This window comes from Symsagittifera roscoffensis, chromosome 5, assembly GCF_963678635.1.
Source record: "Symsagittifera roscoffensis chromosome 5, txSymRosc1.1, whole genome shotgun sequence".
In the NCBI taxonomy this organism is placed as follows: Eukaryota; Metazoa; Xenacoelomorpha; order Acoela; family Convolutidae; genus Symsagittifera; species Symsagittifera roscoffensis.
In genome coordinates this window covers 60,991,417-61,017,231 of record NC_087066.1, presented here as the reverse complement: position 1 = coordinate 61,017,231, position 25,815 = coordinate 60,991,417, and the positions used below count along the sequence as shown (strand labels likewise).

The following is a 25,815-nucleotide window of genomic DNA, read 5'->3' as shown; positions in this document are numbered from 1 at the left end:
TCGAGTTTAATAGCCCGTTTGAGAATTTTATCTGGTGTGAAGGTTTCAAACGTCAGAGCATCCTGTAATGCTTGATTTTTAATTTTAGATATGAAAAGATCTCGAACCAACTCTTCTTTTAGACCACCCAGTTCCACCGTAGCTGCTTGTGCAGTTAGTTCCGCGTGGAATGATTCCAACGTCTCACCGGGTTAGTGTGCTTGGTTGAAGAGTCTATATTGCTCGTACGTTATGTTCCGTGTTTTCTCGAATGATGATTTTGCCATTGCCACCATTTCTCTTAATTCGAGCTTGGACTTTTCCGCATGAGGGTTCTTCTGCGCCAATTTGTTTCCCCCCCCCCCCCTGTACCTAGTGCCAGTAATAGACGAGACGTAAGTCGTTTCTGGACCTCATTGTAGAACACATTATGTCCTACCTTAGGTCCACGTTCTCTTCTTTCTTGATTTTCTAGTTTTACTTTGTCTCTCCTTAGCCTATCTCTCAGTTCACGATCCGTTACTGCTTGTGTAGTTTCTGCTTCTCCAAGTGTTTCTGGACGGGGCATTGGTTCATCAACCACTTCGTTAGGTTCTTCTAATATGATTTCCGGATTCGCATTTTCTTTCACAGTCACGGCTAGCATAAATTGATCCAACCAAATTTTGAAATTCCACGGTGGATCCGAACTAGCCGACGTCCAGAATACTGGAATACCCATGTCTGTCCGATTATCCTGTGCCATGAATGCTGCTGGCTGCGCCATGTGATAAGGAAAGGAATTGAGTAACTCAGATTGAAAACAATACTCTTCAAAGAATTAATTTAATCTTTGACTTTTAAGTTTCTTTTCTTCGGTTCCATGAACCAGCTCAAAACACCGTATCGTTTGTACGCTGACCTTAAGATAAATAATATGAAGCCAAACGATGGTCTACATCCGATGAACTTGCTGATAAGTTAAAAACAATATAACTGCATAATTATACATAACAATATAGGTCCCAAGGTCAGTGAGCAAAGAGAACAAAAATTACTACTGCACTTGCAGTAAGTGCTGTACCACATAGACCAAGAAGTTACACGAATCTATCCGGCCAAAAACAAGATAGCGTGACGAGCAGACGGTGTACCTTATCTGAAATTTTTCTATGAGTACAGTCACAAGTACTTAACTCACTATCACAAGTTTTGAGCTTATTTGTTAGAAACTGCGTATAGATAGGCAAACATCGGTGTTCTTAGTACGTTCTTAGTAATTCATTACGTGCCAGGTTTTCCTTGCGGTTTTGGCTGCTTCAGAAAGTTATGTAGAAAGTCAATTGTTGTTTATTATTCAAGCACTTTCAGCTTTAAAGTAGATTTAAAAAGATATTTCAAAAAAATTTAAAATCCGTGTGGAACGTATCGGTAATTTAAAATGATTTCTTAGCCAGATACAATGTTTTCAATCACTCATCCAATAATTGTATTAAAGATTGGTTTTTATATCAGTTTCAAGCTAATAATATGTAATTTTCAATCTAATTCAAGCGAAGAATTTTTTATAAATGTTTTTCTTTTTGAAAATTTTTAAAAAATGTTCTTAAACTACCATGGTCGGAACGATGGCACTGTTTGGGTTACATAAAGTGAGGTATGAAAATACTTCTCTACAGTTTTGATTAGATCAGCTGATATAAAGTTGCGTATACAGGTGCGGTTTATTTCGATAAACTACATTTTACGATAAGTTAAACAAAATTTGATTTTTTATGTAGCCATTTATATAGCCAACTCGAAATTTTCTCGTCCATACCGTTTCTTCTTACCGTTGCTTATGGGGATAAAATCAAAACTGAAAAGAATAAAAAACTACTACCAATATTTATCACATTGTCATATATTTTTTAAACCAAAATTATTTCACTACTTTTGAAGAGCAGTCAAAACATTCAGCATTTTGTACTTTGCTTCTTCCTTATTTTTGTTCTTTTTGTTGCCTAATTAATTTTAATGGAGTTTTTACTATGGCCTTAATTGTTCCTTAATATTTTTAAATTCAAGTGTATCTTGATGTAATTGTTTTTATTTTTTTTGCAAAATAGAATTTTCAAAATTTTGCATTAATTTAAAACTTGTTTTTTTTTTATAAATTATTTTAAGGCTTAGATTTTCTTCTGGATTCAAGAAAATCTCCCGTGTTAATAGCGCGAAATGAAGCGCGCGTTAATTGTCCCAACTTGGCCAACATGGCAATTTTTAAACCCCCATAACTTGATCATAGGTGAAGTATTTTATTAAGACTTGAGCTCAGGACAACAATACCTTTTAGATGACATAAATGATTCCGTCAAATTTGGCTAGTTAAAAATCAAAATTTGCCTGAAGAAAAAAACCACCCCAAGCAAAAATATTCCGTCACTTCTCTTCGAAAATCAGAACAACAAAATACTAAATACCGGTAGGCTTCCGATTAAGTGATAAAATTCCGTTACAAAGACAACAAAATAATAACTACCAGTAGGCTTCTGAGTGTCCTTGGTGATGTCAAATACTAGAAATGAGTTTAATATGAGCCTCGTGGATAATAGAAGCCAGACGTTTCTTTGCAATCACCTCAAAGTCTTACTTTTGCTTCTTTTTCCAGTTCAAAGTTGGTTGCATATGGGGAATACCAATGCGTGGGATCATTTTAAAAAGAATTCAGGAGGCAAGGATTTTAAATTTAATATTGAGAAGGAAGATTACTATTGGGTGGCTTCACCACCCTCAAAATTGAGATCGACGACTCAAATGTGCCAAAAGCAGTTCGCAGAAGGACGCAGAATAAACATTTCAACGGCAATATTTACACATTCAGGCATTTTTTTTGTTTCCGACACTTAAATAGAGCTTGAACCTATTCTAAAAATAAATAATTTTACCAGCTAAAATGTATCTGAGGAAAAATGCTCTCAGAGAAAAAACAAAAAAGTTAGTGTTCATGATGTCAAAAATCGAACACGAAACAACTCGTTTTCGACAAAAAAAAACATATTTTCTGCTGGTAAAACGTAATTTATGCATACAAAATAAATATTCAGCAGGTCCAATTCCGTTAATGAAAAAAATCTGGGCATAAAATTAAGCGATTCATGTTCAGCCCTTTACAAAAACATCAGACCGCAACTAGTGGCGTGCGGAAGAATTTTTCCAAAGGTGTGGTTTCTTAAAAAATTTGACGACTTAAAAAAAATTCGTGCATCTTAACTTTTTGAGCTCTACCAGAATCCTTGGTGAATATGTTTGGATGAGTTTTTTCGGCACTAGCAATTCGGTTTTCGAGCGTCATATTGAGCCTTATTGCGCTCACCCTACACCATTAGTATATATACAGGGGCGGATCTAGGATTTTCTCGAGGGGGGGGCGGATTTTCAAAAAATTTTCCAAAATTTTGACGACCTTTTTTTTTTTTAAGTCGACCAAATTGATTTTTCGAGCTCTCCCAAAGCACTGTTTTGCCTCTATTTTGGCCAAATTTTCTGCGCCGCAGGCAAATTAAAAAAAAAACAGTCAAAAAAGCCGTTTTTGGGCACTTTTTGAAAAATTTTGACAAAAAAATCGCGTTTTGTTTGGCGCGCGCTCCCCTACAAGTTAGTATATGTTGGCGCCAAAGGCGCCTTTAGAAAAAATTAAGGGTCGGTTGGCCAGAAATGGATTTCTGAAAAAGTATCAAAGGGGGGACCCTTTGGGTTGGCAGGGGTCGAATCCCTGAGGGAGGGGCGTCCGCCCCCCCCCCCCCCTAAATCCGCCCCTGTATATATATATATATATATATATATATATATATATATATATATATATATATATATATATATAAGCTAAATGTGCTATTAGAAAATATTTAAGCTTGATCGGTTACAAATTAGTTGTCGTAAAATAGCGTCAAAGGGCGACCATATAGAAACATTTGGCTACCAGAATCAAGAGATGAAACTATTATCTCTCACACTCCCCTTGCTCGCTTCTGGCAGCAACAGTAATGTGCAAAAAATTGACATTTCCATTTCTTTCTCTCAAAGTTTTCAGCTCTAGATGAAAGGTCTGAACCGTTGCAACTTTAAAGCATATTGATAAAAAAAATTTCAGTAACATTCAAAAAATTTTGAAAAATGGACTTTAGAAGGCTATTTTCAGAATGGGAGTAAAATAAATTGGCATTTTTCCCAGGTTGAACAAGTCATACAATTTTCATATATGAAAAAATGCTAATAATACACTTTTCATGGAATTCCACAAGTAGAGAAAATTGCATGAAAGGTCTATGATTAGTGATTTTTCATATATGGAAATTTTATGTCTAGTATTTTACCATAATCTAAAAACATACATTTTTTACATTTGAATTTCTCAAAGTTTTTTGGTTGTGTTGGTAACCGAACACAATTTACAAAAACCTTGATTACTCAAACGCAGAGTAACCAAAGGTTTGACCGTCTCGCATTAAAAACGCACTGGAAAAGGCCTGAAATGTTTTAATTCTGTCTCACACAAATAATTTAACGAAAATATCAAACTTTCAAATTTGGGCGAAAATTTTCAATGATTATTTCTAAAATTTGAATTTTTAATTTACCAGACATTAATCAAGGCATACATAAACATGCCATACAAAAGAAACAGGGGTTTTCAGCGTTTTTGAAAAAATTATTAAGCGAAAAGGAAAAAGTCTACTATTAGTTTATCCAGGACTAAGTTATACACAAAAAATGCAAATTTTTTTTTCAAAAAATTTTTGTTTGAGTACAAAATTAGCGTTGAAAAACACGCTCAAAAAAGTTTTTGGGGGCAATTTCAAAAATAATTTAAAATTTTTTTGTTGTCGCTTTAAAAAAATGATGATAAAACAATTTCCATTTATGGAAATTGTATGATAAGCATTTTTGTGAAAAAAAAAAACGTTTTTCTTTTTTATTTAGTACGATACACCAATTATTATGCCAAAACAAAAAAAATTCTTCGAAATTTCGATTACACCATTTTAGCAAAATGTATGGAATTTGTACGATTAGTATTTTTTCATAAATTTAGTTTATGGAATTGTATGATTGGCATTTTTGGTCTATGGAGGTCAACCTGGCTTTGTAGCACATCTGGCATAGATAAAATTTGCTCGTTTGAGTTGTAATAGAAAAGCATCTTCTGAGTCATAGCAATCAGGAAAAACGAATTAAATTTATTATTTTAGCAAAACGATTCAAAATTAACATATCATTTTTAAAATACATTTTTTATAAGACTTTTTTGGCACTGTATAAATTGAATGCAGTAAATCTTTGGGCTACAAATCGAAGCTGAGATAGGCCAAAAATATGTAAGAAGACCTAAAAATGATACATTAGAATGCTATACAATCTTTATTAGAAGTAAGTAAAATCGCGTAAAAATTAGACGCCTCAAAACTTTGTTTTTTTCTTGGTAAAAATTGTTATTCCTTGTCATCTACTTTTTCTCTCTGAAGTTGTAACTGATTTGAATTGGCAACCAAATGCAAGAACTTACTTGCTTTATTATAGCTTAAAATATCGCGAAGGACTAACTAGATACATTTTCACAAAAAAATCTGCAAAAAAAGTTTTATTCAAAAACTATACTTGTAAGGCTTTTTTTGAGCGTGAAGCGACAATTCGTAACAAGCGACAATTCGTAACAGTCGACAATTCTTAAGAGTCGACAATTCTTAACAAGCAACACTTCGTAACAGTAGATTAAGCGGGGAACAAAAATTGACTCACAGTATTCCTCTTTTTAGTGGTCGCCATAACGGAAAAGACACAAAATGCATAACTACTGTTTTTTTAATTTTATTTTGCAAAAAGTTTATTAATCGAGCCCTTGATGTTTTCAAACTTTTTCCAAAATTGATTTTTGTGAATTTTCTAAAACATAATGAATTTTGACAAAAACCATCCAAAAAATTGTTCGAAAAAACGGGGTTCAACGATTCAATAAATTTACGATTCAACTGTAATATGGCACCGATATATGGCACCGTTCAGTTCAAAACTGAGAAAACAAAACTCGTTGAGAATTGCAATAGAGAGAGAACAGGAATGTTTTCGACAATCCCGGTTGGATACTCTCAAATACAAGCTATTTTTCTGGGATTATCAAAATGCAGTTCTTTTGCCTTGCCACGCACAAAAAAAAACACGACTGAGGAAGCTGAGAAAAAATGTTTTTTTTTTTGCTCTCGGAACCTTCGTTCCTTTTGTTTTTAATGTTTTCAATTATTTTTTGTCTTAATTTATATACAAATTGCAAACCAAGTTGTTTCAGTGATTTAGTTGTTCTGTTCTTGTTTTAACAAGTTCGTGATTTTAAAGGTTTGCGTTAAGCCTTGAACATCTCAAATGCGTTTCTTTTATCGGGTTAATTTGATTAAAACTTTTTACTTCAATTTTTTTTCAGTTGCTTACATTGTTATTGAAAAAGAGGGCATACAAACTTCATCTAATATGCTGAAATTGGAGCCATGCTAAAATTGAAAATTTCTTTTTATCTCATCCGTAGAAATGATACAAACCGGATTTAAGGTGCTCACTCTATGTTTCGATGGTCTCGACTAGAATTCAGTATGTTTCGACCGTCTCGACCATTTTGCGTATCCTTTGACAATCTCCAACGAATTCAGTGTTTCAACTCAATTGACCGAGAAAAAGTGCTCTGCTTTGCTTGACCCAAGCCAGATATTTTTCGACTGTTTCGATAGAAAAACAATCTGCTCAAGTTTGCTCGACCAATATCAGACAAGTTTCGATGTCTCTTTTGATTTTGGTTAAGTTTCGAATTTTTATTTAATCGTTACTGGACACAACCTCAGGGTGAAATTTTAAAACAGTTTAATTCTTTTGCGGAAACAAACTGCTTTTTACAAATAAAACTTCATCTTATGAAAATTCCGTTTTCATTTTGCTCAGTATTGTTTAAAAAAAGTTTGTGATATAGGAAACAATCATAAAATGTTTTTGTTTTACTGCGGTACTATCATGCTCGAGGTTTATTTTGACCGTGACTGAGGTATGCTCAGCTGTGCGTGAGGTATGTTTCTCGCGTCGTCGAGGTATGTTTCAACCGTGATCGACAAGTTTTTGATATATTTCGACTATTTTCGAGGTAAGTTACGACCGAGTTTGACTGTTGTCGAGGTATGTTACGACCAATTTTGTTGATTTTTTTAGGGTAAATAGTCTACACAACAGCCCTCGAATAAGGTACGCAAGATATCTGCTTGAATGTTTGTGATCGAAATAATAAATTTAAACAAAAATACCAACGAAAGACGAATCTGTAACGGAAAACCATTTTCAATTCAAATCATAGTTTTCATCAGAACATTTTTCAGCCCCATTGAAAATATCAGCTTAGTGAGTTTTAAAAATATTTGGTATCACCAGTAATTTTTTATTTTGTAAAAATCTGGTTCATAAACTGCCATTTTTGCTTCTTTCCAGAGTAATTTATTGAAAACTTCAAGGCTTGATCCATAAGGCTAAAAACTTTATCGAAGACTTTATGTATCAGGTTGAAAGCGTAACGCAAAGTTTTCATATTTGGCGATTGACCACGCAATTGTAATTCCAAACCAAAACAAAACTGCTTGTATATCAGGGCAAAGTAGTTAATTCGTACTTTTTTTGACAATCATTCAAAATTATAAGCTTTGGACAACAACAAATATCAAGTGTGAAATTATGAACAGGTGGAAATTAATACAACCAATTAGCTTGCTTTGATTCAATTTGAATCAATTTTGTAGTAAGGAAAGGCTCACAGTTGGCATAAATTAGTCCAGAGCATGGCCAAATTGCCAATAATCAAACTTTCACAAAAAAACCGATGGTAGAATTATTTTTATAATTGAACTCAGAAGATTCATAATTTCATCTGGGTTTATTTTTTAAAGAAAAACTAAGATTCCGATAGCCGAAATTTGACTAAAAAACCCTAATCATAAATAATTTGATTTCTTCGAAAGTCGGATGAATAAGACTGATTGTATAAAAACGTTCGGTTGCGTGTCTGAGCGTTCCGATTGCCCCATAAACAGTCTCAAAACAGTTTGGTTAAGTTCAATTGATACTTAATAAATATCGGGAAATAGAACATCACACAATTGTACAGAAAATTCTCAGATGAGTTTTGGGAAGACATGTTATGGGATGGAGAGAGGCATCCGAAAAAATCTAAAATTTTTATGTTCAAAGAATGGAAAAAGCAGAAAAAATGCTTTGTTATAAACTCTTACAGTGTGAAGCCTGTGTATTGCACTTTGAAAGACAACTCGGATGAGAACTTTGAAGGATATCGAGCGGTGTGTGAAGATGAAAAAGAATATTACTAGAATCATGAATTAAATCTACAAAACAAAGAGCCATTTATACGACCGTGTGTTGAAGCTTAAAAGAGATTGAAGTGATTGTGACGCTTAAAAATACGATTTTTCTTGTTATTTCTCTGTAATCTTTGTTCTTAATTGAAACACAGATCAAAATTCAATTCTTCTGGTCATTATTTGACTAATTTTGAAAATTTTCAAATGCCAAATAGTTTTCTCTCGGAAATTCTCCTTGGCGAAAAAATTGAGCCGACATAAGTTTCTCATAACCCTTTTATGGCCTAAAAACTTGATACTCAGGAAATTTTCGATCACATTACTGCGTAAGAATTGAGCTACAGGCTCAATATAAAAACTTTGAAAATGAAAACTACTTTCTCTTTCACCAACAAAAACGTTTTCTAAACTGAGATTTTGAAGTTAAAACTTGAAAAAAAGATTGTATCAGGGCTAAATTTTGAATGTTCTGAATGTCTTTTAGGGTCTACTAAGTTGTGCTCGCTTCACACAAAAACTAATCAATTTAAGAAAAAACTTTTAAAAAAATTCAATTTTTTGAGATTTTTTTGAAAGGCATTTTAACACCAAAGTACAGAGAGATATTCTTCGCATGCAATAAAGTATCAAACATACCAAATTAAATTCCTCGACGCAATTTGGAATCATTTTTAGGACTGATTAAATCTCCGCTTACACGTTAATATCACGCGTTATTTGTCTCAAATTGGCTCAATTGGCAATCCTTAAGACCGATCTTTACATAAAAATCAAGGTGAAATAACTTTTTGAGGTTTTTGATCAGAACAACAACTCTTTCTGAACAGTTTGAGAAAAAAAATTGACAACAATTGCTAGTTAAGAAGTCAAAATTTGTCTGAAGAAATTAAAACCACTCCGAGCTACAAAAAACCATTCGTCAACTGTGCCTTGTGAGCTGTGAGCAGTTTCATTTTTCGGCAGAATCGGCAACATTGCTATTTTTCTTTAACTTTTTTTGTTGGTTTGGATTTTTGGATTCCACAAACAGTTAAAACACTGCATTGATCAAAATTGCTCTAAAACAGCCCATTTTGCGTAATACGCAACAAAAATTGCGGAATGCGGAACAGTTTGTAAAATCCACTTGCAAATCAGTTTAAGTGTGTTTTGTTAAATTACGCTGTCACGTAATCCGCAACGCTAAGCGCAAACCGCAACATTTGAGCAGAACCCACTTTTTGTTTGAATAATCTAAAGACAAATATAGTTACGACCTTGAATGTTTTAAAATTAATTTTTTTTTGTGGCTCATTTTCTCATGGTTCAATCAAATTCACTGCCAACAATTTAATCTCTTTCACTGCAACCAATTCAATCTCAAATACTGCCAACAATTCAATATCAGATACTGACTACAGTTCATTTCAGCTAAAGTCTACCAGCTAAATCTTAAGTTTTGAAAGAAAGATTACTCATAGAATAAACAACTCTCGAAAATCAAATACTGAAACAATGAAAATCAACTGAATTAAGCTACTTCGCAAACTTTTCTTGAAAAAATTTCTTTTCGTTTCGGTCTTCATTGTATGATTTTCAAAATAATTTTAGGCTAGATTCTTATTCTATTCCAATTTTTGATCCGATATTCTATGCAAATTAGAAGACAAGAACTTGGAGCGTAGGTCCAGAAACTTTTGAAATGATTATTTTTTATCCTGGCAATGCTACATAATCAGATCACATGTTAGAGAGCAACAGAACAATTAGGTCAAAACTTAGAGTTTTAATCGCATACATAGTACAAAGTCGCATCCAAAACTCTCAAATCCCAAAGATATATTTTGCTTCTTCGATGTGATGATGTGTTTCCCAAATATTGTTCCATAAAACAGCTTGCTGAGATTTTTATCTAGGGATATTCAGTTTGTTTAAATACTAAAGGGATGCATCCACGAAATTAATGAAACACTGATTTAAGATTTGTCATTGGATTCCACTGACAATATTAAATCCTTGCTTTTACTTTCCGCATTTGCTAGATTTTTTTTAAAATTACAGCTCTTAATTGTTCACGCAAGAACTGGTTTAGGGAAGTATGAAAAACAAAACTACGGAATTCACTTACATTTGCAGAATCCCTATAATTTTCGCTATAATTACTTTTTTGGAATCCGGAACAAATAGCTATTTTCGTTCGTAGCGTGATACTAACGTGTAAGCGGAGATTTAATCAGTCCTAAAAATGATTCCAAAAATGAAGTCCATAGAAAAAAAATAAATGCCTATCATACAGTTTCATATATGCGGTCTATGGAAAAAATGCTTATCATAGAAAATTCATGAAAAATTTATAAAATGTTTTAAAAAATTTTAATGAACATTTTTGATCTAATTACCTCTTTTGAAGCTTTCTGTTCATTGAAAAAACGATTTAAAATTTTTGATAAAGAATGCTTATCATAAATTTTTTTAAAAAGACTTGAATAATTATATCTATGATAGAGGGCAGTTTGACAATCAAAAGCATAAAACAATTTTGGTCCAAAAAATGTTTGTCATAAATTTTTCATGTATGAAAATTGTATGATATGCGTTTTTTCATAAACAAAAACAAGAGTTTGAGGTAAAAAAATTTTAATCCCTTTTTTGGTTGCAAATTTTTTTTTTGTGCTAAAATATAAATTTTACGAAAAAAAAATTTTGCATGCAAAATTTGACTTTCTGTGTTTATAACTTAGTTCAGGATGAGTTTTTCACCCAAAAAATCCAAAAATCACAAGAAAGTGTTTTTTTTTGTGAATACGATTTTTATCTTTTGTTTCATTTAATAAGATAGAAATAAATTTGTAAAAAACAGGCTTTTGTTTCTCAACCGCCAAAATTTTCAAACTAAAAACTATCTAGCCATATTCAAAAAGTTACTGGGATTTCTTATGACAAAAAATCCTTGGTTAGTGTTTCGGTTAAAACACAAAATTTCGAAACAAATTTTTTTCTATTTTCATTTATGGAAAAAATGCTGGTCAGACAATTTCATATTATGGAAAAAATGCTGATTTGCTATTTTCGCACACTTACTTTTGCTCTATGAAATTGTATGGAAGAGTATGATGACCATTTTTTTCATATATGAACATTGTATGATAAGCATTTTTTGTCAACCCGGGTATGCGCCTTTGTGCCGTAAATAATTTCATCAAACCGCATATACGCGCATGCACAATTAACACTTTCAATGACCGTTTTCAAACCCAAATCAAAGAACTAAATTGCGGGAAACGAAAACTCACAAATTTGCAGGGCTATCTCAGATGAGTTTTGGCAAGAGCCTGAAGGAAAAAATAAAAAGTTGGAGAAGATTAAGAAGCAGGCTTGGAAGGCTAAAAAGAGGTGCTTTGTGATGAACTATTATGGCATGATACCAGTGAACTGCATGGGAGGAGACAACAGCACGGTTGCATCAGATGAAGCGTTCGAGGAATATCGGGCAGTGTGTGAAGACGAACGACAAATGTAAACTGGCAACTCCTAATCTACTAACTAGCAAAACTTGGAAATCGCGGAATTCATTTTAAAAACAGAATGACTTTTTTGAGCGAACTCAGGCAACCTTGAGACCTTTTGTCTGAAAAAAAGAAAGATTTTTTTGCATAATGTTTTTCTAATAGGACGTTTGCTTTTTTGTTACCTTTATGTGCTCTAACATTTTTTGAAACTCTCTAAATTTTGAAAAAAAAGCTGAAAAAAAGCTTTAAAGCTGGAAAAAATAGATAGGAACAGAAAAATTTAAGAAGAGCTGATACCACTATTCGATTTTTTGGCATGCTAAAACAAGATTTTCAGACAGAACTTAGGTGTCAATTCGCCTGGATTTTTTTTAAGTTGCAAGCAACCCTAGTCAAAACTGGTAGATTATATTCTTAAACAATTCCGTCTATCCGCACTTTTCGTGACTTGTTATAACCCGTTTTCAGGGACGATATGGTAGAAATAGGGTTGCAAGGTGATTGGAATTATGGAAAATATGGAAGTTTGATAGAAAAAAAGAAAAAGGTAATAACCAGTTTTTTACAGCACTTACAATCGTTGACTCATTATAGTCAGAGGATTGAAAATAAGATCTTCTGGTCCATTGTCAGACTTTTTTTAATACAAATTGAATTTAGGACGGAAACAAATTGTACATCTATTACAGTTCATCGGAGAACTTTTCTTGTCTTCATGTTGCTCAAACCTATAGTTCTCGATTTAAATCCGCAATGAGCCAAAATAAAGAAAAGTTTCGGTTGCAGAAGATTTCCATCACAGTTATTTTTGAAAATTAATTAAGCTTTAAAATTTACTTTCTAGTAGCTTAAGCGACATAAAGAACTTTTTACTGTTTCAAGTTGCTTGAAATACAGGGCTGATTTAAACTATACGGACAAAACGCATAAAACTAGAAATTTGAAACGCATTTTTCCCTAATTGGGTTGACTTTAGGTTAAAGGTGATCAGGTTGAACGTGACTCGGGCCGAAAAGTATACCCCAAAAATGGATTATTTTTGGTTTCTTAGTCATTCAAAAATTACGCCAGAACTACCGAGACTACATCAAACACATTTTTTAAATTTCAAAACAATTTTTTGAATTAAACATTTTCCTAAACTTTTGGAGAGTAAATCCTTTCAAAGTTAGTTGGGCCACGTAAGAAGCTATTTTGATATAACTATGTTAGTGATTGACTCGGTAGTTCTGGTGTGATTTATGATTAACTAAAAAATGATCCTTTTTAAAGTTTAACTTTGTGCCCGAATTTCGCAAAACCTATTGCATCATATTTATTCTGCTAATTGATTCGGCTTTGTCTTTATCCCTTTCATTCTAAATTCAATTCCATTAGAGAAAAACGCGTTTTATATTTCAAGTAAATGCTTTTTGTCCGGATAGTTTAAATCAGCACTGTAGCTTGCTATTTTGAAATCTTAACCGAATACATGCTTTTTTTAAAAAAAATAAGAGTTCATTTTTTGCAAAAGCAAACGCTTGTGTTCTTATACGATATCACTTTTACTATCGAAGTCGCACATTTTAGTCATTTTTTGATTTATCAGCCTCTATTGGTGAGTGAATTGTAGCAATTTTTTTTTCGTTTTATCAAAGCACATTCGCTGCGCTGCTACCATGTTTTTACCAGTAAATGATGCGTTTTAAGAGTGGCTAAGACCTTAAAACAGAAAAGTGGATGGGTTTGGCAAAAGACTGATACTCTCAGAGGTTTTTGGTTGGTTTGGACTCCCGTAGTCGGCTAAAATTGGCTTAAGCGTTTTTGTTTGTAATTTTTTGCATTTCTATAGCTTCAGTATTTGCGGTTTTAAATGTGAAATCGTCTCTGTGTCCAACAACTGTTCTGATAAAAGTATAATAAAGTTTGTTAATGACTATAAGAGCATAATCAAAGTGTTGTAGCAGTTATTATTTGGTATATGTCTGGGTAATACTGGAAATAGAAAAGTTTATTTGAAATGAAGGTTTTTTTTGTTTATTTATTCATGATTGAAATCTCAGTGAACTGGTTTTATATCTTGATTTTTTTTTACAAAAACGGAGGTCAGTGTTTTTTTACGGTAGTCTTTTTATGGTATTGATTTTTTTCAATCTCAGTAGCAAATAAAAGTGCTCTTAAAAGTGATACTTTTACTTTTTGAACCTGGTTTAGTTTTGCTGCATAGCATAATGTTCCTGCATTTGGTTTGCTGCTGGCTAGTTCTTGTTTGACAAAACACTATCACGAAAAAATCTGGAATTTGGTTTTTAATCATTTTTTGAGACGCTTTGAAAAACTTTTGCTCTTTTGGCAAAAACTTTAAATTTTCTTGAGAACTATTTTCTCGATTTGCAAAACAGCGGTATCATTGTAAATACGGTACTCGCTTGCCTGTATGCATTTCCCACAAGTCTCTACTACATTACTTGGCGTTCTACAGCGTATCACTGGATGAACAGTTTCAGTGGAGAGAAAAATTTTGTAACAAATATTAATGGTCAAAGAAATTGTCCAATTTGTAAATTTTGAACACTTTTGGCAAACGTTGATTTTTCTGAAAAACTTCCCTGCTCCATCTGACGGCAAGAGTTTCACCAAAATTAAAATTTTTGTGAGTTTTTACTGCACAAGCACAAGTGGTGTCGCCCTGTTTTTTAGATGAAAAGAAGTTATTGCCTTAGAAAATGTAATTTTCAAATTTTGCCCGTTTTTGGAAGTTTTTTTTAATTTTTATTGAAAAATTTTCCGCCATATGAAAGATTAAGGCTTCACTCGAAAGAACATGCGCCAGAAAATTTGGCGTAATAGCGGCAATTGTTCATTGAAAGTTGATAAAAATTCTTCATTTTTCGAATTTTTTGATTATTTCCAAAACTACTCAGATACCAATCTCAGATTAAAATTTAAAATTGGAAATTAAAAGCAGTTGGAATTAGGCAGTTGAATTTAAAGCAGAACTGGCCACGCCCTTATCTCTTGAATGAACTCAGAGTTTTGGACTTAGACAAAGTCTATTGTTTAAAGTGTTGACTTTTTTCACAGGCTTTAGCCAAAAAAACCAGATCTGCATTAAAAGGTTCAATTAAAAAAATAGGCGATAAGAATTTTCTCAGCATAAAAAATAAGCCCTAAATTTGCAGAAAAACAGTGTTCGAATTTAAAAATTCGTGTTTTGATTTTTTGACCGTTGTTTGGAAAACTTATGAACTATCTCACAAACTACCCTGCCAAACGTAGTTATTGTGAAGCGGCAATGGTGTATTTGCTAGGACTTATGATGTTGGATCTCGAGGATGTATGATGTTGGATCTCGAGGTCGGGGTTTGTTACGGCACATATCAGAGTTTTAGTTTTTTACATTTCCTTTTTTTACTTTGACTTTTTCCCTTTTCACGCTTGCGTATGCGAAGCACAGCTTTGCCTTTGTATAATTTATCGGTGCCTCAGTGAGAGAGTTTTTAATTTGCATTGATTTTGTCGAACTTCAGGTCAAACCAATCGGTTAGTTTTTTTGAAACGTTTGATTTTTTGTGTTTGGGAGTGTTTTAGTTTTTTTTGTTCTCCACGCAAAAAGAGGTACACCAAATAACAATCGAAATGGTTCAAGTACTAAAAAATTTGAAAGCAGGTGTTATAAATAAAATAATGAAAACTTTTCCTTTAGCGTTTCATTGGTTCTAAAGATTTTCAAAAATCTAAATTTAATTCTGCAAAAAAAAATTCAGAAAAATTTTTACAATTTTTTTTCGTTTTTGGTTGTTATTCGCTTTTTGAATACATCTAATGTCTATTATGCCTAAATTACTAACGTTTTACGAGTTTTTGTAGTTATCTCAACATACCACGCACAATCAAAACATTTTGGTCTGAACATTCTATGCTAGTCGCACAGAAAACCGGCTATCCTTGATGATTATTCGAATTTTTTTGACAAGTTTTTTTAGATTTTGCACGAGAAAAACATCCTGATATTAAGATAATAACCACTTTGTCGTAAAAAAAAACAAATTTTCAAGTGGAGAAAACCCGACAAAACCGGAAATTTATCTCCGATACGTATCTGGTACTATTAATTGAAACTAAAACCTCTGAAACTGCGCTCAAATTTGGCCAAGAACGCTAACCTGGAACTACATCCCCAAAATTGTTTTCCCCTCGGGTCCTTCTACTTGTCACGTGACTGTAAGGCGACTCCACCCTCGGCGCACGTGACCTGAATGGCGTGAACTGATTCTGGTTTTGAGTTTCGCTGCCTGTTATGTTATTCTGTCTTCGATTTCTATCGCTGCTAACATGTTGCTCGTTTTCGCTTCTGTGTGTAATCGGGTTTGATCTCTGAGAAAAAACAGTTATTGGCTCTTTTCCAGCTTCCGACCCCCCTCGTAAACTTCAAAACAAAGCTGTTCAAAAATTGTTCACACAGCATTTTGCATGTAAGAAATGTTGTGAAAATTTGTTCACCTGTTCACACTGACAAGTTTTAATGCAGTTTATAACATGAAAAGTCAATTTAAATAGATTTTCATATATTAAATTTCAGAAAAAAATCAAAGGGGGCTGGAAAAGAGCCCAGTTATTTATTAATTCAAACAAGGTCAAATTGTTTGGTTTAAAATGAAACAACACACTTCATTTCACAATATAAATCAGGTTTTTGATCAAAACGTAAGTTTTGATTAACATCACTTGATTAACAACTAAATCAGCATCACTTGATCTAATGACTTACTTGACTTGTCTGGGGATTAGCCCTGGTACTTTTGTAGACGTTTATGAATCCTTCCAATCCTTTTCCTGGCATTAGTGGCTCGTCTAAATTTATCGAAACTGGGTCCGTTTTTCTGAGCCTGGTGGCGTCTCTGAAGTTTTCTTGGATGAAATTGCGTCCTTTGTGTTCTCTGGTCACTGTTGGCAGAATTCCGGCAGCCGGTTGGTATTTATAGCCCCCAGTTATGAAGTTGAGCCTAATTTCATCAGAAATAACTTAACATATGGCGTTGTGGGGCATTGGTAGTGATGGTGCCCAGCAATTATATGATTACGGGTTCAAATCACACGTTCGCTGCAATTCACAAGGTGAAAGCTTGTAAAGATAGCCATAACTTAGTTAATCTTTAACCTTTAACCTCTGGGTTAGGCCTCTGACTGGTTAACTAAAAAAACATATGATAGCTTGAACTTTCGTGGTTTTAGAAACAACCCGGGTTGACAAAAAATGCTTATCATACAATTTTCATATATGAAAAAAATGCTTATCATACTCTTTCATACAATTTCATAGAGTAAAATAGTATGCATGGAAATAGCAAAATAAGCATTTTTTTATATATGAAATTGTATGACAAGCGTTTTTTCCATACTATGATATTGTATGACAAGCATTTTTTCCATAAATGAAAATTCGAAAATTTTTTGTTTCAAAATTTCGTGTTTCAACCGAAACACTAACCAAAAATTTTTTTGTCATGAGAAAACCCAGAGTGTAACTGGCAGTAACCACGCAGATAAACTGCATTTGGTGGTTTCAGCCATAAAAGTTATTTTAACATTTTCACATGAAAATATATACCAAAAAAGTAACTTTTTGAATAAGACTAGATAATTTTTAGCTTGAAAATTTTGATGGTTGACATAAAAGGCCCTTTTTTTCTTACAAATTTATTTTTATCTTAGCAAATGAAACAAAAGATAATAATTGTGTTTACAAAAAAAACATTTTCATGTAATTTTTGGGTTTTTTGGGTGAGAAACTCATCCTGGACTACGTTATAAACACAAAAATGTCAAATTTTGCATGCACATTTTTTTCCGTAAAATTTATTTTTTTAGCACAAATGCAAAATGAGAGATTTTATGAAAAAAAAAACAAAAATTTGATCCAATAATAAGAAGTTGCTGAATTTTATTTGACTTGCTACGACAGTTTTGTGTTACGGCCTCTGTCGTGGATTGGGAAGTAACAATGGCAAAGGTAGGATGGTATTTTCCAGCCTACTTTAGGTACCTCAAATCAGTTTCAGTCGTAATTCATTTTTGTAGAAATTATTTCAAATTTGTTTCAGTTTTTAGTGAAATCGGTCGAAGTTTTTAGGTTTGTAGACTCAATTAGGATCTGGTTTCTGACTAAGATCCCAATCTTATGTCATGATTCAAAGTTATTTCAGCTATTTTTACCTGACTCCTGAAATTTGAAGACAACCCCTCCCAAGACCCGAAATAAAGCAACAAAAAGTTTTGACAACAATTTTTTTAAGTTGAAAAAAATCCAAAAGCTTTTATTGCCAGGCCAAACTGTGTTTTTTGTAAATTGTAAGCAGATTCCGCAACAAGGACGCTCTCTTTGATCTTCTTTTTTTCTTTCGTTTTCTTCAAACGTTCGGACAAAACTTTAATATGTTTTAAAACTTGTCTATGGATTCCAGAGACCCACAAACTCAAAATTGTACCCAGTTCGGCCTCACACAGCTTGCTTTGTTTCTTTTTCTTGAAATTTTTATTGCAAAAATTGTAGTTGTAACACTTGTTGCTGATTACTGGGTACAGGACACTTAGCCTGGTGGTTAGTACGTGGGCCTGACGTGCCATAGGTCCGGGGTTCGTATCACTGAGACATCCCTCGGATTATTCCTTGAATTTCTTCCGCGAACAAAAAGAAATATTCGTTATTTTCTTTTGTTTTATATTCGGTTACCACATCTTCTGGTTTAATTGATATTCTTCAATCGGTTTGAACATTTAATTGAGTACCTGCTTAAATTAGCCTTGTACTCGGTGGATTAACATCTGATTGATACCTTTCTCACTTACTTCAAAACTGCCTGTCCTTACGAGAGCGCCAACTTGTTGTGGCATTTGTTCGGAGCGGGATTGAACCTGTTCTTACTGAGTGCTTTGTTTGCTCGCTGAAAGCTGTATATCTGTCTTGCGTGGGTGTATCAATGGAAACCTCGTCTATTTATTGTACGATCACATGGGTATGTCTCGAATGCCACGAAACTGGCAAACCTGAGAGAAAGACAGACGAAATGGCGAATCGATTGTTTTCAATCGAAACCAAACTCGAATCTATGGACACACTGACGAAACTTGTGAACAATCTCAGCGATAATTTCAACGATAACACGTCTACACAAGTACAACAGAAACCGATCAACTTGACGTATGCATCACTGCTTGCTGGAAACGCTGGATCTGGACAGCCGCCGAACAAGGAGCCATTCGCAGGAAAATTTTTCAGGTCGCGACATGGCAGCACAACTTCTATGAACAGCTCTGCATCTCAGGCAGCGAAGAGACTGAGAGATGATGACTACTGCAAACAAGGAATAGTCAACAGAGAATCTGGTCTCATGAATAGAACGAAGAAAAATGATGGTTCGAGTACTCTGTTCGGTGTACCGAAGCCAGCACCACCACCACCTAGAAGGCATATCTTTGCTACACGCTTTGCTCTCTCAGCTTCTCCTGAGGACTTGATCGAATATTGCTCAAACCACGGGGCAAAGCCGGTTGCACTTCGCGTGGTGTCCAAACCAGAATCAAAGTTGAAATCCTTCCACTGTCTTTTTGAAAACACGATGAAGGACATAATTTAAAGTGCTGATTTTTGGCCAGAAAATGTTCTCATAAAAACCATTCGATTGAATGATGAAGCTAGAGAATGGTTGAAAAAACAACAGCGTGTGGATCGAGCCGGTACAGCGTGACTAAACAATGCAATGAATATCAGCCTGTTTAACGCAAAATCAATAAAGAACAAAATAGATCGTGTTCATGCTTATCTATTGCCGCGTTGCCCAGATGCGTTTGCATTTACTGAAATCTGGTTGGCTCACGACGATGATTATTTAGTTGGACCTCAGTGCTGCCCAGAATATTATAAATTCATCAGCTGTTCCTGCGAGGAAAAACGAGGGGGCGGTGTCGGAATATTTCACAAACAGTCACTTGATGTCAAGCTTCTAAAGAGCATGACAAATGATAATTGGGAGTACTTGGTCATGTTTTTTCAAACGACCTCGCTACTTTTAATACTTGTGTATCGTCCTCCTGCGACAAATTTTAGTGTCTTCATTGAAGAATTCGCGGAAGTACGAGTGGAAAATGCTTCAAATTTTACAAACATTTTATGCTTAGGAGACTTCAATGTCCACGCCGAACTTGAAACGGATTCCAGAGCATCACGACTTTTCTCTGTTATTTCTGAAGCCGGCCTTGAACAGCACATACTTGAACCAACTCATGTATCCGGTCATACATTGGATTTGATTATTTCAACTTATACACCTGCGAATAATTTTGTTAATGATGAAATTGCAGGCGACCACAATTGCATTTATTTTAATTACCCCACGGTTACCCAAACTTCAGTCTCAAAGAAAACAGTTGTTTATAGGCGGTGGAAGAACATTACATTGGAAAGTTTGAGCAATACATTCAAACTTCTGATCAACCAAAAATGGCGTATGCCGGGAATTGCTGCGATTCATTTGCAACCTTGCTTACTCATTTAGATGAAGTTGCCGACTCCTTGGGTCCCGAGAAAAAGGGCTTCTTTTCACAGCCCTTACTTCGATGATGAACTGAGAACCGCGAAAATGGAAATAAGAAGAGCTGAGTGACAATATCGCATGTGTTTTTCCGAAACTAGCCTTGCCGAGTTTCGCGCCAAGTCGATGGAAATGAACACTATGTTACTTGATAAACAAAAACTCTTTTATAAAAGTATGATGCAGAACTCAGACATCAAGTAAAAATATCAAGAACTTGACATCCTATGTGGCAAAAAAGCTTCTTTGCTACCCACCGGTTTCAATGAAAAGTCTCTGGCGAATACTTTCAACCAGTTTTTTGTGTCGAAAGTAGATAATCTTGTTGAAGGCATTCCTGTCACTTCAGTTCTTTTCAACTATCCAGTCCAAGAGCTTCAGTTTGATGTTTTGCCAAGCGTCTCTGGCTTGGAATTATCAAAAGCTGCTTTCGACGATGTCACATACACGTCGTCTCCACTTCAGGCGGTACCAACGAAGCTTCTGAAGTCAATGAAATCCATTCTCTTGCCGATACTGCTTTACGTATTCAACCTTTCTTTTACCTCTGGTACTTATCCGAAATGTTTGAAAGTTGGTACAGTCATCCCACTACTTAAGAAAACCAATGCTGACCCGGAAGTTTTCAAGAATTATAGACCCGTCACCAACATTCATTTTTTTGCGAAAGTTTTGAAGAAGCTTGTGTCTAAGTGTTTCACAATTTTTTTTAGGAAAGTAACAATGCTTTCGATCCTTTTCAGTCAGCTTACAGAGTCTTTCATTCAACAGAGACCGAGTTGTTGCGCATTACGAATGATGTCTTTTGTTCACATGTCAAGAAGAAGCCTGTGGTTCTTATCGCTCTCGACTTGAGTACTGCCTTTGATACAGTGGATCATTCTTAACTAAGTGACATACTCGAGAATAGGCTCGGAGTAAAAAAGAAAGCATTATCGTGGATGATGTTGTACCTAGGTGACCGCACGCAACGTGTTTTTATCAATGGCGTGTTTTTTAATTATATCAATCTGAAAGTAGGCGTTCCACAGGGTTCTGTACTCGGGCTGTTATTGTTCTCTATTTATTTCATTCCGTTGCGTGATAATCTGAATGAAATTGATGTTGACTATCACATTTACGCAGATGACAGTACACTTTATTTTACTATTGACAATGTTGAAGCGGGGATTATGAAAGCGCAGCAAGTGGTATACAGAGTTCAAGAGTGGTTTTCTTGTATGAATCTCAAAATGAATGAAGACAAAACCGAGTTCATGTTTGTCCGTTCAAGAATAAGTAGATTCACAATTCCTGGTCAAGTTGTTTTAGCGAACGAGTACCTCGACGTGGCGACTCACTTCCGTAGTCTTGGGTTTGTTCTCGACCAGTTTTTTACTTTTGAAAAACAAATTAACTTGGTCTGTGCATCATGTCATTATCAACTTAGACAGATTTCATCAATTTCACGGCATTTAGGCTTCAATTTCACTCGCAGCATTGTTATCTTTCTAGTTTTGTCTCGTTTAGGATACTGCAATTCTCTGTATTTTGGGCTACCTTCATTTCTTCTTAATAAGTTACAACGAGTTCACAATCGGTGCGCTAGGCTTCTGTTCAAACTTAATAGAAGAGTTGATGTTACGCCTTATTTGCACGATTTGCACTGGCTCCCAGTTGGAGCGCGTATAAAATTCACAGTGCTTATGTTCATGTATTGTATGTTTAAGGCGGACAGAGTTCCCAACTATTTGTCAGATCTATTTCACAGAGATTATTCTCATTCCTCTAGAAGAAGTGGTTTTCTCAATTTTGTACAGCCTTTTATCAGAAATACTTTCGGCGGTCGGATGTTTTCTTGCCATCGTGCTGTTTTATGAACAAGTTACCCACCAGTGTTAAGCGAGCAGACAGTTTGATCGATTTTAAGAAACTTTTGAAAACTCACTTGCTCACCGACTATTTTTATACTTAGCCACCGTCCACTTTTGAGCTTTGTAAAAAGTGGTTAAGAATTTTAATAATCATAATAATGATAATTGTGTTCTATACGTAAGGTTAACAGATCATTTTCAGGTCGAGGTCCTACCCCAAATTTCGACTTTAGCGAGAAAAACTTGCATGAAATTGTACAAATTCTTTTCTGCTCAGAATAGTGCTTGGCTCTAAAAAGGATGTGTTGAGCGAAAATTGGTGATTTTTGCGTTTTGGTGCTCGTCTTATGAATAATTCTCTGTGCTCCAAAATTTTCGCTTCAAAACATGGAAAATTTCTGCTCAAATATTTGTAACTCATCTATCAATTAGTACGGCGGATTTTATCAGTGGACACAATAGAAATATATCTTTTAATAAATCAATACTAATAGAGTCTACAAGGGGCAGATTTAGGAGGGGGCGGACGCCTTCCCTCAGGGATTCGACCCCCTGCCGACCCAAAGGGTCCCCCCTTGGGTACTTTCTAAGAAATCCTTTTTTGGCCAACCGACACTGAAATTTTTGCTAAAGGTGCCTTTGGCGCAATATATACTAACTTTGAGGGGGAGCACGCGCCAAAAAAAAAAACGAGATTTTTCTGTCAACTTTTTTCAACAAAAAGTGCCCAAAAACAACTTTTTTGACCTGTTTTTCAAAAGTTTGCCTGCGGCGCAGAACATTTAGCAAAACAGCGTCTTTTTGGTCCTTTAGGAGATCGGAAAATCAATTTGGTCGACCTTAAAAAAAAGGTCGTAAAAATTTTTGAAAATCGCCCCCCCCCCCCCCTCGAGAAAATCCTAAATCCGCCCCTGAGAGCCTATAAAAAATATAATGAAATAGACTATAGTTGTTGGAAAACGAGGGATACCAGGTCGGATTGGAATGGCAGAAAAAAAAGCCTTGGCTCTGTAGAAAGAGTCGAAAAACGCGTCGTGGAAACTTGTGATTGGTTAAAACTTTTGCACATTTTTGGAACCTTTTTTTGCAGGTCTATGTTTGCACAGAGGAGTCAAAAGTATTGAATTTTATAGATACGATTGCCGCTTTTACATTCCGACTTCTGACCAAAAGTGGTCATGAAAAAAATTCAGATGTGCATTAATATTCAAAACTTTCAGGTTTTTGAATAGATCTCTTTTCGCATCACACCTCGACCCGGATTACGTTTACACTTCGACCCGGGTTTCAATATCGTTTTGCCGTCATAACATATCATTTAGTAGTGATCGATTTTCCTTTTGTCTTACCGATTGTTGTCGTAAGAAGTGAGGTTGCTTGTGAATCGACTAGCTCTGTGGGATCCCGTTTGAGCCTTGGCGTAGGCTGTGATATCATTCAGATCCGAGTGTCCGAACGCTCTTTTGTTGTCGAATGAGGCTTGGTAGGATGATCGCATATCCGATAAGCTGTTGTCAAAAATAGTACTGCCCCAGCGCGCCATTTTCACAAATACAATTTTTCAAAACCAAAAGTTGCTTATTGCTTATTTAAACTACAGTTGCTTAAGTTCCAAATATAAAAAAGGGCTTTATAACCGATTAAATATCAAACTCAAAAGAATGGTATAGTTAATAATCAATATAAAGCGTAGAAATTCGAAAGTGATAACTAATTCCAATTTTGATTCCACTATCGATTAATTCTAATTTTTATAATTTACCACGCAGCAGTCATTCTCCAAAAGTAAAAAAAGTTTAAAGGTTTCTTTTTTTATTCTAAAATGTGATCAAAATAATAAATTATTTAAAGCTCTGTCCTTCGATCATTTAAACGAAACCATTAGGGGAAGTTCCGGTCATAAAGTTGACCAATTTTTAATTTGAAGCGACGAAGAAAGCAAATACATGTATTGTTGTAATTTGAAGTCATGCAACTGCTGTGAAAACTCGTGCTTCGAAAAAACTAATCAGCTGAGTACTCAAAATGGCTACAATGCCACGAGACAAATTCCACGCACTCAATTCAAAAATGAAGATAAATTACTCTACAACTAAAACGTGCTGAAATTGCTTTGAAGCAGTGCTTTGCGTGTAATTTTTGCTTCGCTTTTGACCAAATTGCTTCTCAGGTATAAATTTTTCATCAGCATTCGAAAATCAACCGTCAGCTACGATAACAAAAACGTCCGTGGTTTGGTTGCTTCGCTTCCAATTTTAATTCCCTCACTATTTTTTTTTCATCCGCATTTCATCTTGAAACGAAATAAACCAAACTCAGAAAAAAACACTAATATTCGTATTCGATCTCTTTCTTCGAAAATGGAAAGGAAAAACATTAATTATCGTTCATTCTGATCAACGAATGCGCCACGAATGATAATTATTTCCGCTGAACTCAAAAAAAAACATTTGTTCAAAAATTAATGCTAAAATTAAACAAGACTGCTCGTATCAGGGCGAAACCCTGAATGTTCCGACTGCCTTTTAAGGTTTATGGAGCAGTAATAACATTATAAAATTAAATGAAAAAAAAAACAAAATGAAAAGGATAACAATACCTTTCGAACAATACCTCAAGACATCAATGCCTTTCGAATGATATAAAAAAAATTCCGTCAAAAATGGCTAGTGAAAAAGTCAAAAATTTGTCTGAAGAAAAAACCCACCCCGAGCACAAATATTCCGTTACTTTCGTATCGAAAGTCGGAACATTTACGGATTTCAAACTTTCTAGGGATTATTTTTATGAACTTGATTCATTATTAGGAAATCTTTCATCTCATAACAGATGTGGTCTTGCTGGCGAAAAGTCCTTCTGTTGTCTTGTGAATCTCAGATTTTTAAGGGAGTGCTGAGAAAGGCCTCAGATCAAAACCCTTTCCATTCACAAAATTTTGTTGAAAATAACTCTTGAATTTAAAAAAAATGAAGCTACCGCCCCGGGGAGAGGTCCGCGACTCATGTTGCGACTGAAATGAGTAGCCGAAATGGACTTTCTGCGACCGAAGTTCCATCATCCCGCAAGAGGCTTGAGTCGCACAAAGTCGCAACATAGCTAATTTTGGTCGCGCAAAGTCGCAGCTTAGTTGATTTGAGTCGCACAAAGTCGCAACATTGCTAATTTGGGTCCTGCAAAGTCGCAACATAGATAATTTGGGTCGAACAAAGTCGCAACATAGCTAATTTGGGTCGCGCAAACCGCAATGTAGCTAATTCGGGTCGCGTATAGGAAGCTAAGCAACGGAATTGGTGTCAATTTTTTTTGCTTCTATATGCGTTATACAGATGCAGATTGTTAAATAATCCAGTGTAAATGTGTTTATAAGGTGCAGTTAGCTAATATACGCTAAATTTTTTGGGGCAACAAGTAAGTCATTACTACAAAAACTGAAAGCTAGAAACCATTCGAATGAAACAAAAATCAGAAATGTTGAATTATTATTTTAAAAAAGGCGTCAACTAAACAAAACAAACCCGCCTGAAGTTTTTTTGATCTGTGATTTTTGTCAAACATGCACAAATTTTCA

At 34.6% G+C, this 25,815-nt stretch overlaps 1 protein-coding gene across 1 annotated transcript in view; it reads right to left on the bottom strand.

The window, feature by feature from the left end:
* The window catches only part of LOC134846038 (uncharacterized), a 46,550-nt gene extending 22,702 nt beyond the window's left edge, over positions 1-23,848 (bottom strand). The window contains exons 1-3 of the mRNA XM_063863211.1: positions 23,597-23,848; positions 16,575-16,809; positions 15,970-16,180 (exon numbers count right to left, since the gene is read on the bottom strand). Coding sequence (XP_063719281.1) covers positions 15,970-16,180; positions 16,575-16,809; positions 23,597-23,790 — 640 coding nt within the window. The 5' untranslated portion in view covers positions 23,791-23,848. The remainder of the gene's footprint in view (positions 1-15,969; positions 16,181-16,574; positions 16,810-23,596) is intronic.
* Between the last annotated feature and the right edge of the window lie 1,967 nt (positions 23,849-25,815).